The 16,408-nt window shown below is 39.9% G+C and overlaps 1 protein-coding gene across 1 annotated transcript in view; it reads left to right on the top strand.

The window, feature by feature from the left end:
* The first annotated feature begins 1,440 nt into the window (after positions 1–1,440).
* Positions 1,441–16,408, top strand: part of bmp6 (bone morphogenetic protein 6) — a 41,171-nt gene continuing 26,203 nt past the window's right edge. The window contains exon 1 of the mRNA XM_004080965.5: positions 1,441–2,341. Within this exon, the coding sequence (XP_004081013.1) occupies positions 1,945–2,341 (397 nt within the window). The 5' untranslated portion in view covers positions 1,441–1,944. The remainder of the gene's footprint in view (positions 2,342–16,408) is intronic.

Genomic DNA, 16,408 nt, shown 5'->3' on the forward strand with positions numbered 1-16,408 from the left:
GGAGCCAGATGCCACCTCAGACGAGGAAACCAAAGACGTACATGTATTTGTCTACAAGTGGATGGAGCGGAGCAGGGAGCTTGTGGCTTTGCCATAGTAGCTTCTACTGCAGCTAAAAGTTTTTTCTAAGAGCATTATTTCATCTGCTCCTGATTCACAACAATTTGAATAAAGAAATGCTTAGAACTACAATTTTTTAGCATTATTTTATTCAAATATGTCCTCCATCATGAGAAAATGTCACAAGAACAAAAAACACAATTATCATTAGAGTGGGCAAAAGGTGCTTTTTCCAAGCAGCTTTTTTCATTTTGTCACAGCAGGTGTAAATACAGTTCAAACATTTAGTTTCCCATCCCGTTTAAATTGACCATGTTTCCAAATGTAAAATTGGTGGCCTTATGATAAAACATTATAATTTCGTCCAAATAGTTACAGAAAGAGCAATCTAACATCAATTTTCTTTTTATTTCTTAAGTATTCCTATAATATATTCTTACAATTTTAAAATTGAACCACAGAAACAGAAAGAATTGTGTTCATAAAAAAATCTATTAGCATTTTTTCCAATAAACTTTTTTGCACTTTTTTTTTAATTTACAAATTCACTTACAGTTTCAAATATATATTATTACAAATGATCAAATCTTTCAAATGCAGAAACAATTTTGTTTGTTATTGAGTCTGTACACAGTCGCTGCATCAACCCAATTTCCCAAGCTGGGATCAATAAAGTAACTTTATCTTATCTTTATTTTTTGTCCGGAGATTTTACCAATGTGACCAAGATGAGCAAGACAATTATTAAGAGCAGACCAGAGTCATTTAACATAATGTTTTGTATGAGACCAAACAAGACATCCTTCCAGAACAAAATAAAACGATCATCAATTTTGTCATCATACAATCCCAAATCTCCTGCCAAAACACTTTAACTTGAGGAAAATACCCAAAAAGATTGATAACTCTTTCAGTTCTATCGGCATGTGAGTAATTGGAGTTTGTAGAATTGATAATTGATATGAGAGCTTTTGGTTCTCCTGGAACTAATGAGCGCTCTGTGCGCCTGCGCCTGTTGTTTCTCATTCCATCGTCAGGGGTCGTGCCTCAACTGGACATTGCAGCTCAAAAAAGCAGCAGAAAAGGGCAGACTGAAAAATGTCACTGCCTTAAACTGACGCACAAGTCTTAGAGTTCGATACCAATAATGGGTGAAACAAGCAGAAGAGAGTAAAGAGCCAAAGTAGAGCAATAAACCAAAATTAAGTCAAAGAAAGGCGGAGAAAAGGATCTTGTGTTTTAGGAAAAGATTTATATGGACTTAAAATATATATATGTTTTTATGTTGGACTTGTCTTTTTAACCTCAAGAGCTCCACCTTTGAGTAAGTTGCGCATAAAATGGGCGGTTTCTGAACACACTTAACACGGTCATTGGCATGTACGTGCGCACGTACGCAAATTATGGACTACAACCTGCTGGTTCCTCCTAGACTCCCGCACAACCTGTAGGATTTGGCTCAGACTGGTTGAGCTGCTGAAAGATTGCTTCAGTCAGCGCGCAGATCGCGGAGAGTAAACCCAGTCAGTAGAATGGCCTGCACTGGAGCAGGAGATGTCCTGTCGCTCAGTGTAAGATTTGGAAAACAGCGTTTAGCCTTCTAACCGACTTTCCGGAGCGCTCAAAATAAAGTTTCTGATGGTGCACTCCATCCCGAAGCAGCGAAGCGCACCACAGGGATCAGAAATGAAAGCAGGAGCGCTACTTTTAAGCGTGTTTTGCTTCAAAGGGTATTTTAAAAGGCTTGACAATCGAGTCTTTTATAGTTTCTGACCAGTGGTTGTGACAACAGTCTAGCTCGGACTTTTGGTTACCATTACGCACGCTTTGCTTTCCGCGACTGAGAACTCTAAGCCAGGTTCACTTGGGACTTTGGACAACACCATGACCAGCTCCCTGCTCGCCCTGCTCGGATTGTGCTTGAGTGCTTGTTACTGCGTGTTCACTGCGGGGAGCAGTTTTTCTGTGGATGGAAACTTCGAAGCGCACGCGGGCTTCATGCACCGGCGGCTGCGGACGCACGAGAAGAGGGAGATGCAGAAGGAGATCCTGTCTGTCCTGGGACTGCCGCACAGACCGCGGCCGCACTTGTCACAAGGAAAGTACAACTCGGCTCCTCTTTTCATGTTGGACTTGTACAACACCATATCAAGCGAGGACAAGAGCCAGATTCTGGACAGGTACCCGTCCATGCGCACGACGCAGAGCCCTCCTCTGGCGACGGATCAAGAAACAGCTTTTCTGAATGACGCGGATATGGTGATGAGTTTCGTTAATCTCGGTGAGTAATCTGTATTAAATGAGTTATAAATTAAGTTGTAATCCAAAAACAGATTCATTGAAGTTTAAGCTGTTATTTAAAAAAAAAAAAAAACTTCTTTTAATATATTGAATCCACCTGTTGAGCCAACTCTGTCTCTGAACTCTCCCATCACTGCGCAAAGTCCCATCAGTGCCCCATGATAAACTCTCACTGTGTTAACAACATAGAACTCCCTTATTTCCTATGTGGTTCATAAAAGTAGCTTTGGGTTGTTTCAGGGGGGGATTTCTTGTTAACCCCACTATCTGAGGAGAGTTGTCCTCTGAATCCTGTGGTGACTCCCTCCTCCATACAATCTGCCCCATCAAGCCAACATCAACCGCCACCACTGGTATTTGTAGAAAAAGGAGTTATTCCTGCCCTTGACCTCCAGTGCAGCAAGTTGTGGGTTTTTGTGTGTAAATTGCGTTGCACTGTTTGTTTTTCCCAAGAAGATTAGTCTTTAATTAGCCTCAACAGTGATAAAGAGGGGCACTTTAATCATAACGAGTTTGGAACATAAAAGCTCAAAGGCCTTCCTTCCATTAGCAGCTCCAGTGTTTACTGTGAGACTCTAAACACAGAGGCTGAGGATAAACAGTCTCTGGCAGAGTCACAAGCTGGTGAACAAGGAGGCTTAAATGCAGATGGATTGTCATTCCATTTGGGAACTTGTGTCAGGATTTGCTCTGGAGAGCAGTGAGCATGTGTCACCGCTCAAGAATCCCGTCCATCTCCATCTTTCTGATTCTCTGTGAACGTCCGTTAATGCGTGACTCTTCATCTTTATGAACCATTGAGAGCCACTCAATGCTGCAAATGATGAGGAGAATTAGGCTGAAGCGGATGAGTTAGAAAGCGCTCCCCTGCTTCTCACTCCTCTGTGTTGCAACGTGTGATGAAAACCAGATCTTTAGTAAGAAGGAAGCCATCGTTTTAGGTCTCAAGTATTGAAAGCCCCTCGGTTTTGCTCCTGCGGGGGAGTGTGATGGTGGCAGCATTGTGTTTGTGTGTCTGCGGTTTTGTGTTCTTCCTCTGCTGCTCCAGTTTTGGTTTATACTCCTGTTCTGTTGCACATCTGGCTCTCTACTTTGATTAATCACGTCCTGTGCATCTTTTGACAATTCCCTCAGATTTCTGTGGTGACCTGGGGGATTAGGTTGCCATATTCTCCAGCCGTACACAGAGTTTTAACCGCCCTGGAGGAGGGAAGGCTTCCTCCCTGAATGTGATTGTAATTAATGCTGGAAAAGGCCAAGGCTTTCCATCTGCTTTGCAAATAAAGCCGTGCACGACTACTGTGTGTCACTACCATCTGATAAGTTTTTAATGTGTCTATTGCTCGACTTTGGTGCAGCAGCGTGGAGAAACGGGGGGCCCGAAACACTTCTGGGTGGTCCTCCTTATTGCCCAAAAAATCTGGATATCATGTGTGGCCGGAGTGAAACTACAAGTTACAATTAAGATAAATGAAAGGAAGTAAAGTAAAGAGTCAAACAACCTGCCTGAAGAGATTTAAATAACACTGAGCAAGTTTAACAGACACACGCGAGGGCAGCTCTGTATTTGATAAATATTGTTCAGTGGAAGACAGTTCATCATTTCAGTCAAAGCCATAAAAGTTGACAGCTTGTGGTTAAAGCAGGATTCACCTGCCCACATTAGCAGGCTGCACAGCAAATAAAATGACAGTGATGGAAACATCTTTCAAACTGACGTCTTTGGCGGCTGAGGGACTGACACGGACAGACAGCTCATTTTCTGAAGGTCCCTCAGGACACAGATAAATTTAGGAGCTCCTGCCTTACATCTTGCCTCAAATGCTCCCTCTGCAAACCATATGCCCCTGCTCTCCTCTCCAAAGAACCTGTTGCTCAGTCATCCTGTTCTCCTTTGCAGTCATCACAGGTTTTCCAGCTCCTGATTGCTTATCCCTCATGGAAGGGCTTGATTTGTACACATCCTGCTTTTCCATGGAAAAGTGCTGCATGACTCAGCATTATTCTCATCCTGAAAAGCTCTTAACAAGGACCTGTTTATAGTATACATCTTTTGATCTGCTGTAAAAGTGTTTCTAGTCGTCTTTTAATGTAGTTTTTAGCCGGGCGGTCATGGTGGAAGATTGCAGGTTCGATTCCTGCCCTGCTCGCCCATGTGTCGAAGTGCCCTTGCGCAAGACACGGAACCCCAACTTGTCTCTGGTGGAAGGTTGGCGCCAGTGTTCGACAGTGGAGCCGCTGTGCGTGCGTGTTATTCACAATGATTTGAATAAAGAAAATAATAAAGTTATTAATAATAAATCTTAATTTATCTTTATACCTGTCCTCCATCATCAAAAACAATGCCACAAGAACTTTTTAAAGACAGCAAAACCACAATTTTTGTTGGAGATGGTCTTTAAACAGTAACCACAAGGGATTTTGGGGGCTAAAAGGAAATTTGTAGCTGAAGAACTCCAGCACATAAAGATACATAAATGCCTTTTAGACGCTAATTTATAATGTGTTAAAGATGAAGCTGCATCAAGTGTTTCCCACTGGTCAATTCTCACCCGATTAATGACACAGCTGAGCAAATATCCTGAGCCACAGAGAGAGTTATAATCGCCAGCATGGGGAAATTCGCTATTCCTACATGGTTTGCTTTTTGTGGTCGAGCTGTTGCTCTGTGAGTCAAAGATGCACAAATGGTTGGTTTTTCAGGCTACAGAGGAGGAACTGTACATGCTGCTTTTGAATTTAACTCTGATGCGTTTGCCTCACTGTAATTCCTCCATGCAAGCATGATAGACAGGTAAGGATGCCTAGGGGACAACCAACCCACTAGTGGCTTTTTTTCTATGCTGTCCACCTGCTTGGATAAGAGGCAAGTACTCGTAATACTCTAGAAAGGCATCTGCTGCCTTCTTCAACTTTATTTTGTCTGCCTTTTTTAATTTTGGTTTATACATTTTACACTTAATCTGTAGTATTTTAAGTGCAGTGGCTGATTGTTTTACCTTTGCGTGTGCTTGGCCAGGTCACAGTCAAATTCCTTTACAGGTGTGGCTCAGCAGTGACGTTTCGGCCTGCATCTTGGGGAGAGTAAAAACTTCTTCAACATCTGGATGAAACATGTATCCAAGCACCTCCCAAAATGGTTGTAAAATGCAATTTTAATTTGCACCAGGACAACTCCAAAAGCACCAGCACTTTTTCACATACTGAGAGGCTAAATACGACTTGCATTTGAACTTAAATGCCTAATTCTGAGTTAAACTGATTAACCTGGACACCTTAAGTTATTCTATGTTCTAGATACCTGTTTGGGTTTAGACTCAGATTCCTTTCTTGTGTCTGAAAAATGAACTTAAATGGATTTTTCCTCAAATATTTAAAACGGATTTAATCCCTTTTGCTCTCCCGTCTGTCACCACCTCTGGCCACATTTTCCCATCCACAGCCAGGGTTTCAACCAACCAACCTCCCACACTTTAAAAGGGCAAACAAACCAGAAAGCTTTAAAAAAAAAGTGGGTTTTTAACTGCGTCCAGACGGCCTGAGGCTTATTTAGAAATAAAGTGCCATTATTAGATGGCTATTTTACTTGTCTTATGATGCCTGGCTGCATTTCTTACTGTTTAAGCTCAGGTAAGCCACTTCCTCTACTGTGAAATGTGCCCCAAAGCCCCTGCATGATCAAATAATCAGTTGGCTCCAATCAAAGAGCCAATTGTTTGAGTGAGAAAAACTCAATAAATTGTACTTCCTGTAAGGAACAGAGGACCACCCGTCATTTCTTAGCTTTAAAACACTCTAAGGAGCATTATGAGCAATGAATCCACGATATATCTGATGGCCTAAAGACTCAGTAATAAAAAGAAAAAAAAATAACATTACTGCAGAGATTTTTGTTTGTAAGATCTTTTTTCACTTCACTTCAGGTACAAATATATTTGAACTTGCTTAAGAATGACCCAAGACACACAAATAATTCCGCTTATTGGGTTTCAGCGTTTCCCTTTCCCTGTGTTTGGATTGTATTAGCTGTCAGAACTTCTGGCAAAATTCGCCGCGGCCTCCAGAGACAGACGGGGTTGATGTAGGAAACATCTTCGGTTAACCCGATTATGCCTTTTCCAGTCTGACTTTGTGTTTTTTTTTTAAAGGATGAAGTGTTACACAACAGCTTTGTTGCTTACTTTCAAACATTAAACAGACTCTAGATGTGACAGTGTGAATATCTAGCAAAAGAAGGCAGCCTAAAATACAAAAAGAACACTAACCTTAGGAGGTAAATGCTTAAAAAGGTCTGTCCATGCTACAAGTCATTTTTACTTAATAAATCTGATAAAAATATATCAAAATCTGGAAACAAAGAGTTCCACACAAGCATTCAAAATAAAAAAAAAAGGCTAAAAAAGCTGTCTGTCGGACAGAATAATGTTCTACAGTCCAAATTAAGTAATATTTTGCTAGTTCTAAGTGAATGGTTTTTAATTTTTAATTTTAATTGCTCTTCTGTTTGATTAAAGGTAAGAAAAAAAAAACTAGTGGAATAATAGTAATTGACTTATTTTATTTGAACACGATGAGAATACAATACAATACGATCTATAACTATAACTTGTCCACATTTATTTTAATTGAAAATAACATCCTTAAATCAAACTAAAAATTACAGTAAAATTTGAGTTTTTTGGTGCTTAAATACTTTTTTTTCCATTGTTGAAATTATGGAGCAAAAGCATTTTCACTCATTTTAATAATAACTTTCTTGTTTCTTAATCCTAGCTCTTAATGAGCCTGTCGTGATTTTGGGAAAAGTTTCCAAAGTTGTAGAGCAAAGATAAATCAAAACAACTTTAAACCTGGTAAAATATCTTGAATGTCTACAAATAAGGTTTTAAAACCTTTCAAACAGTTTATTGTGCTTAGTTAGTTGTTATTCATAAGTGGTGATGCACGCAAAGACACAGAGAGCCGGATGACCTTTCAGGTCAGCATTTATGAACATAGCATTCCGTTTAAAGTTGAAGTCATCTCTGTCACACCCCGCTTGAACGCCCAGCACGTACACACATGGCTCCTCCAGCCCTACGCCCACCCACCCCGATCATATCTCTCCCTCTCACGCCATAACTCTCCTCCTTGACATGATGGCAGCTGAGATTGAGGCTAAGTACAGAGATTACACCTCTGGCTGCGCTCCTCTCCTGCCGGCCTTTCCCTTCCCATCAATTCTTGTGTCTTGGTCGGGCGCAGCTCCAGCTCAGAGCGATAGTGCAGCGGGATGAAGGAGTGTGACCAGATAAGGAGGTGAAGTGCAGCACACTCCCCGCTGGTAACGATTCAGTGAACAGGCCTGATAAACCTTCAGGAACATCTGATTAGGAGCTGCTGCTCTCATCTATCAGCTGTGGCTGCAGACACGGAGGAATTTCCTCTGTTTTGTGTTCTGTGTCTTTAAGAGTTTCACTTTCTTGTGATAGTCGCTTTTTCTGCATCTGCCTTTCTTTAAATGTCACCTTTAGCTGGCTTTGCGTGTCACCCACAGCTACGATTGCACAAACCTTGTGCAGATGAGCCCTCTCTTGCCTTTAGTGAGTGTGCGTTTTACCTCCAGCGCTGCTGTCACCTCCTAAAAGGGTTTCAAGACTCTCAGTCTTTGTGTTGTTTTAAGTGTCTCTGTGGAGCCCACACAGAAGAGGTCATTAGAAATAGTGTTTGTGTCGTGCTTTCTTTGCACATCTCATGTCTGCATACGTGAAGGGTGGAGACAAAAAGAAAACAAAGGATTAAATGTTGCAAACCAAAAAAATGCACTGCGTTTGGAATCATGATTCATGAACTTCTTGATTCTTACGGTTTTTGTCCAAAGGTTTGTTTGGATGTTTAATCATGAAGTTAAGTTAAAAGACTGAAATGTAAAAAAAAAATCAACACAATCTATGAATTTGAAGAAAAAGCTACAAAATCAAATATGGAATATAAAAAAAAATTTTCATTTGAGCTTTCGAACGTGACTTTATTGTTGATTTGTTTGTTTTACTTTTTTAGCCAGACTTTTGTTGGACTCATCTGTTGTTTTGTTCTGTCTGCTTCTGAATTGACAGAATGATGGATGGTTGCACCTCGACTCGACTTGCCCCAAATCTCTTTTTTCTCTTTTTTAAGATAAAGACAGCCTTTTGTTAAAAAATCTATTTATCAACCTGTGTTAGTAACTGTTGGATTTCTGAAACCTGCACATAACAACATTTATTTAAGAGCAGCCTAGAATATGAAGATGATTTATCATGAAAATTTCCCATATTTATGCATCATTTTCCACTGAGCTTCCTTTAATCCCGGAGGTGTTTTTGCAGATATACAGTGACCTTGCATGCAGATGTTAGCTGAGTCACTGGGAGGGCTTGCAGAAAGGTCAGGTGACCCACAGATGAAAGTGTTTTTTTATTGTTACACGTGAAACATGGGATGCAGATGCTGCAGTGATCTGACGTTCAAAAACAACTCTATTCACGCTGACCCATGGGTCCCCCAAGTGCCCCACGGCTCCACTTCCTTCATACTGTGTTATGTTGTTTTGGTAGATTTGAAGGACTCTTTTGAATTTACGTTAAACAGTCATTTGTTTCCATGCTGCTTTTTCAGAAACATCACGTTTTCCTCTCTCAGATGACTCATTTGCTGAGATTATTGAGATGACACTTCTGGGGTTACACTGCACGACAGTATTTTCTGGTTTCCGGAGCTGGTTTGCCTTTGGAATTTCAACGGGGGGGTATGAAGGTTCTGAACCTCTGAACCCCTGCAGAAGAGTCATCTCCCGTGCCCAGTAAACTCCATCCATTATCATAACGACCAGCAGGCGGGAACGGCGTAAATGTCACGTTGGGTATTCCTGCTGTCACATTCTTCTGTGAATTTGTGGGAAATTCATCTCAAATCAATAAAGGGATGAAGAAAAGAGAACCATGTGGAGGATGTTTAAAGGGTGGGGGCAGATCTCAGCTGATTTAAAGCCTTCGGTGACCTTGAACAAGTGCAATGAGATGTTTGTTGAGTAAAGAAATGCTCAGAAATGCAATTTTAAGCGTACATTTTTGTAATGCTTGTCCTCCATTATGAAAAAATTGTTATAAACACTAAAAATACAATTTTCATCGGAGTGGGTATTTAATGCTTTGTGCCTAAATAGATTTTAAAAGTTTTGATAGAGATTTATTGCATTCTTCCCTAAAACCATTGAACTATGAAAACATTTCTTTAGTTTTCCATAAAGTCTTTTTTTCTTCTTCAAATATGTGATTACATTTGCAGCAAAAACAGAACATTTCATGCCATCACCACTATATTAATCTGCACTTTTTATGGTTCAATTGCTCCTTGGCGTGCAAAAGGTAAAACAAAAATTCTATGTTAAGTGTTTATTGGACGTACAAAAAGAAAAAAAGCTCTAATAAAATAAATGCTGGATTGTGATGACAAAACACGGTAGGAAAATTCAATTCCTTTGAAACACAATGGGCATGGAAATGTGATGTCCATAAACATTGTGTGTTTATTTAACATCCTAAGTGTGTTAGGGTAGCGTTTTTCCTGCATGTCAAGGGCTGCATGTGCACACTCATCCATGCAAGACCCTCATGCATGAACGCTGACGTGTCTGTCTGCACTGACTCTGCTGAAGGGACTCCTCAGACTGTGAGTGCTCACGCAAGAAGCTCCCACTTTTGTCACAGAAGTAAAAAAAAGAAAAATCCCACGCCGCTCGCTTTTTTCCCCCTGTGTTGTCAGACTGGCTGCCTCTGGAAGAGGACGTGGCTGAAACAACAACGCGGAGAAAAGGGCCCCCATGCAAGCGCAAACGGTGCTGACCCTCCAGAACAAGTAGCCCGCCTTACAACTGCTGCCGCAGACAAATTTATGAGCCCAAGTTTGACCCTCAGAGTGACTTTCCAGCCTTGACACAGAGAGGGGAATATTTTTAAGAAGGAGAGACTGAGTTTAGGAAAAGAAAGCTGTGTGGAAGGCTGTAACATTTAGAAATGTAAACTGCTCAGCTTTAGGCCTAAAAGAAATCAGATAGTACCAAACAATTTAGTGGTCTTATGTATCTCTGTGAGTGCAAAAATGAATGAACATGCCTAAATGGGTTTGACTCTCAATTAAAGCAGCTCAATGTGAAAAAAAAAGAAACTGTACATCCTCCCCCAAGTGCCATGCGGCGGTTTGGATATCAGGATCTTATCATAAGGATGTGCAGGGGAAACTCTGCCCAGTCCTTCCTCCTGTAGAGACACCGTCCACACCTCCAAGCAGCCCGTCTCTTGGTTACCTTATCTGACTGCTCGAAAGTCCAGCAAGAAGCTTGTTCCAAAGAGGAAATCTTCTGTTTGTTGTTGTGTTGACTGTGATCAGCACGCTCAGAGTTGCACACACTGCAAAAACGGAATCTTAAGTAATTCAGAAGACGATTGTTTCAAGAAGAATTGTCTTATTTTTTTGTCTTGCAAGAAAATTAATGTTGTTAGGAAAGTTTACCAATAGCAAAATAATCTTAGTTTAAAGACCCACTGCTATAAAAATCATATTTTCAACATGTTCTTGTGGCATTTTTCTCATGATGGAGGACATATATAAAGAAATGTAAGCACAAATTGCATTTTTTAAGTATTACTTCGTTCCTTGTAAATCAGGAGCAGATCTACAAAACCTACAACAGCAGGCCAAAAGCTTCCTGCTCTGTTCCATTCTGATCCATCCACTTGTAGACAAATAGATCCATGTACGTCTTGGTTTTCCTCACCTGAGCTGGAATCTGGATCAAAACTGTGCGGCTGGATAGCTCCAATATTGCTCGCCATTTTTGTTGCACTGGTAATGTTAAATTGGAGTTATGACGGGCTGTGAGCTAACGGGAGAGCGTGTAAACAGAAAGATGTCGGGAAGTAGGGGCGGGCTTACTCTGTGCCTATAATTCCGTCCACAACCCTGCAAATTTTTAACGATCAACTGGCGCTCTGCAGAAACTGTCCTAGAAATCGACACTTTTTTAAAATGTGGCTGAAAATGCCAAAATCATAATCACTGGGAACACTTCTGAAATAGATGATTGGAGTGGGATTGGAAGTAAACATTTCTTAGTGACTAGAACATTTTTCTTAATATAAGAATGTTTGGTAATACCATTTTTGTTATCACATTGGCAATTTTTTGTTTTGCTTATTTAAAGTAAATTCTAAACTTTTGACTTATTTCAAGTGCGATTTTTTTTGCAATGCACATATGAATTGTGCTGTTTTTATATGGTGGACTTCCTTTAAAAAACAATAAATAATATTAGGATTCATGTAAATTTTTGTAACTTTTCTTGTTGATTACAGCTCTGTTAGGGGGTTTCTAGCAGCAGTCAGTGAGTCTCTGCACAATAAAACAAATGAGCTAAGCAGTTATGTACAATATTTGCTTTGCATAAGCTGAATCTGTGTGCAGATCCACAGGCTTCCCCACTTACCAGCACTGTGCTGACATTGAACATTGCAGACAGATGTATTATTAGAAACTTTATTTTTCTCCAGATTTTTTCTTTCAAAACCCTCCTGCTTTTTAAATATCAAGGTATCCGATTACAGTCGCTGTTTTTGGAGCAGAGCCCCCGTGTAAAACAGGCAGAAGGTCTTACATTTAAGTCAGCCCTGGGGGGGGACCCAACATAGGCTGATTTATCAGTGGATTGTTTGCTCTGCTTCAAAGCCGCTGAAATGCATTGTGGTTGCCGCAGTTGTTCCAGAGAGAATTAAGCTGAGGTCTGACTGTCTTCATGACGGAGAAAGTGGAGGGGGAAGAAAAGCGGAGGTGAAGATGGAGAGGGAGGAGAATGAGGCGGCCTTCTACCTTGCGACTGTGGAATGTGAAGCCGCTATTTTGACTTCTCCTTGGAAACAGCTGCGTTTCCCTTTTTCAAAGATATTTTTTCCTTATTTATCGGATCCCTCAGGAGGGATTCATCTCTCAGCTCTGACACTGGCTTCCTCCTCTAAATCTAAGACCAGACCGGCTCCGCTTCGACGCACACTCAGACTCACACACATGCACACCTGCTGCCGTAAAGCATACATTAACAACCAAAGCAGGTTTCTCTGCTGCACATGTGCTGTGGACCCTTCAGACGCACCTGAAGGAGCATATGCAGGGATAGAAATCAAGTGTCATGAGAAAGAAGAGAAGCAAAAGTACAAGGCCACTGCCACACACAGCCACAGGTCTGCGTAAGTCCTCAAACAGCTTCCTGCAAACACGGATGAGTAAATAAAACAGGGACTTTTGTCGAACTGAAAAATCATTCAACTGAGTTCTGGTAAAAGTTCAAAGCCACAAAAATTTAGCAGAACTCAATACAAAACCAGGAGCTAACATCTCCGCTGATGGAGGATTCAATATTCCCGATTGTCAGGAAGCAATTCCTCAAAGGGGTCAGTGGTCTAACCTTCTCTTTGCTTGCAATGCAATAAATATTGACTTAAATAGAAACTTTGAAAATATGGTTTAATTTGATTTTGGGGATATCACTTGGTGTCTAAGCAACAGACTGTTTTGTTTTCAGTCAGAGACTTGCACAAACCATCCTCTGCAGGCTGTTTTGAATGTTTTTCCTCATAACTTATAGCAACAAAGGGACATCATATGCTAACAAACGGCATCTTTTTGAGTTCAGCGCAATCTAGGATTATTCCTTGCAGTGTTGGGTTTCTGCTGTCAGTTATAAATGTTAGACCACAAAGTGTTTTCATTCAACTGCTTTGTTTATTCTGTGTTTGGTTCGGTTTGTTTTCTTGTTCGTGACGAAATGAAAAGGTTGGTAGTTTTTCTGTGGATTCAGCTCCCAATGAGAACAAGATGTGGATGAAGTGGACTCCAATTTAAAACCTCAGGAAGGAAAAAAATGTCAAAGAATAAAGAAAAGCTTGATTTGGATGATTTTTGGGAAGTTCTGCTTCCATCGTTGCACATCTCTATCAGAGTGAAGGAGACCTCCATTATTCTCACTAGAGGCTGTTGAAACAGCTGTTCTGCCGGAGTTTGACATTTTTCTTAACATCCCATAAAGTTTTGAGGAAGAAAAAAGAAATTCTATGTTGTTTATTTTCCAGCTCATTTCAGTTCTGATTTCATGGAATTTTCTTATGAATGTGGAAAAGATGTTGCTCCATCTTTCGCTGACAGCTCTTTGGCGTGAAGTGGTGTCCGGTGAAACCAGCGGCTGTTTTTACGGAGACTTCAGGGGAAATCACAACTCGCCGTTAAATTCAGTGGGTGATTGTCTGTGTGTATTTTGACAAAGGTCTGAATCAATTCTAATACTGTTTGAAATCTGTAGACATGCACGTGTATGTTACATGAGGGGGGTTGACCGCAAAAAGCTTTGTCTGCATTTTCTCCTGCTTGTCTTGAAAGATCCTCACATGCAAAATAACAGGTTTCACAAAATCGTTAAAAAAGCTGCAACTTCAGTATAAACTCTCTGCTTTCGGAAACATTTCAAATCCAAGAATTTGTGTTTTATTTGTGGATTTTGAACAGAATCTTTAATTATTATTTATGGCGACACTAAAAAGCACAGTTATGAAAAACCCTTCAGTTTTGCTTTGGTGTTTTTAGTTGAGATAAACCCGTCAGAATTGTTTCAGTATGTTATTACTGTTTTACAAATGAGTCATTAATTGTAGTACCTTGCCCAAGGACACTTAGACATATGGGCAGATAAGGAGGGAATCATTCTGCAATCAGAGGTCGCCCATCCTACCTACCGCTGCACCACAGCTGCCCGTTATAATGTTATAAGGCTCCCTGAAATAATTTTACAAAAGACAATAGTCAGATGGAACCTTTGTCCATTTGAAATGTTTCATAATGTCTTTCCGAAAATTAGTGAGGTATTTTTGAAGATTCCAAACTACGTGAGTTCAAGGATCACGGCACAATTTTATGCACTGTTTCAGTCAAGAAATCAACAAAAACAATATTCGCAGAAAGAAAATAAGAAAAAAGCTGATGGGAGCCAGGTGCAGTTCACCTGAAAACCACTTGAAGCTTGTTACATGTGCTAGTAAGTAATTTACTTCGATAAGCAATGGGCCAATCATACACACATTTAATACATAAAAGGTGTTTAGGTAGAGTTATTTACATACATTTTAAATATATCCTCCTGAGAACCAGACCATTACCTTATGACCTCTACAGATTCCATTTTAATGCCCTAGGAAACCAAACTTCCCATTATCCCACCACCCAAACAATTGAGATATCATTGGAATGGCCTTACAGAGGGCATACATGAATGAGCTGTTCTCAGGAAGATAATCCCAATAATTGGTCTTATTTTGGGGTAAGAATTTTTATTTGATTGACATTTAATCATCAAATCTTAAAGATGTTGGCTCCAATGCCTGTCAGGTTTGCCCGTGTTCAAAACGGAGAGAGTTCACACTGGGTGATAATCCCTGGAATCTCTCTTTCTTTTTTTCAGTCAATTTTGTAATCTCAATTTATAATCTTGGCAAACTATTATTGTCACACATGCCTATAACAGGTCAGAAAGGTTAATATAAAACTAATTATATACCTGTTCTTGTAAGAAATAATATCACAATTTATTTACTCTTAACATATTTGAGTAGAAATATTACTAATATTTAAGTAAAGTATTTATTTTGAAGGATCACTGGGAATGTACTATTCTTTAATTTAAGAAAGCACCAATTTATAATATGGTATAAAATATGAAATAATATTAAAAAGAGGCATATTCTGTGTAATTCCCTGGTGGTAGCATTAGGGGGTCCACATCTTAATCCTGGATAATAGTGGCTAGAAAGATGGAATAAAATCTCCCATTGACACACAGGTATGACATTTCCAGCTACCTGGAGGCCATCTGGAGACTCAACAGAGAGTTAAGTCTCAGACCGCTACCAGTCAGCTGTCAGTACATTGATGGAAAATAGCGATACTGCACAGTCCAGCAGCCATACCTCAGATATCTATCTGTTAGCAAAACCCCAGCAGAGGAGCAATTACAGCAAATTATCCTTCTAGCCTCGAGGTTAGGCATACACCAAACCTCCACATGCTGCGCTCCGGCTGAAAAAAACCCTCAATACTACAAAAACATGGGATGTGTATTCAGACTTCATTTTATTATCTTGGATGGAATGCAGTGGTGATGGAGGCTGGGAACAAAAACCCCAAAACTTTGCAGATACTGAGTGTTTGTGTTCGAGGGGGGAGAATGCCTGACATAGCGTGTCATGATTTTGGATAGGTCTCTAGAAAAACCCAAATAGTTTTTGAAGGATTATATGGAAGATGATTCCTGTAAAAACTGATTATCTGGTTCAAATGGGCCTTTTGTTCCAATGGATGCTTGTCCTGTGAGCTCATTACACACTGTAACCTGTGGGAGATAGTGGACGAGGAGCTGGACAGACATCCAAGACATCATTGAGAACGAGTGTCAGTTTGTTTCTTTGAAATGAACTTTGGCGCTAGTGTGTGCTTTTGGCAAAGCTGCCGCTAATTCTCTAGATCCATCTAGTTTTTCAAACCAAAAATAAAACAAAAAGTCAATAAAAAGTAACACTGAAGTGAATTGATTTACTTTTTTTTATGTCCGTGCACCAGTATATTTGCTTAGTTGTGAGAAGTTTGCTAATAGTTGAACAAAAATAAACCATGCAGATGTTTGTTTATGGTAATATTTTGTATAGACCTGTGTGAATCTGCAATTAATCTTAATCAATTACATTTAAACAACATACATTTAATATAATATTGATATAAGAATTTTATTTTAAAATGTTTTATTGTATTCTATTAGTGTTATCCTTTTTTAATCTTTATTTTTTATAAGTGAAACTTTAATTTATTCATGATTTATTTCCAGTGTCTCCTGCATATGCAGTAATCCAGTGTTTGCCAAATAAATGGTTTGTCCGAGCTTTTTACAGTGAATCTCGTTTTCCGTTTTGCATATCTACGTTATTTTTGTTATGTACCA

The sequence above is a fragment of the Oryzias latipes genome, chromosome 20, assembly GCF_053564925.1.
Source record: "Oryzias latipes strain Hd-rR chromosome 20, Olatipes_Hd-rR_3.1".
In the NCBI taxonomy this organism is placed as follows: Eukaryota; Metazoa; Chordata; class Actinopteri; order Beloniformes; family Adrianichthyidae; genus Oryzias; species Oryzias latipes.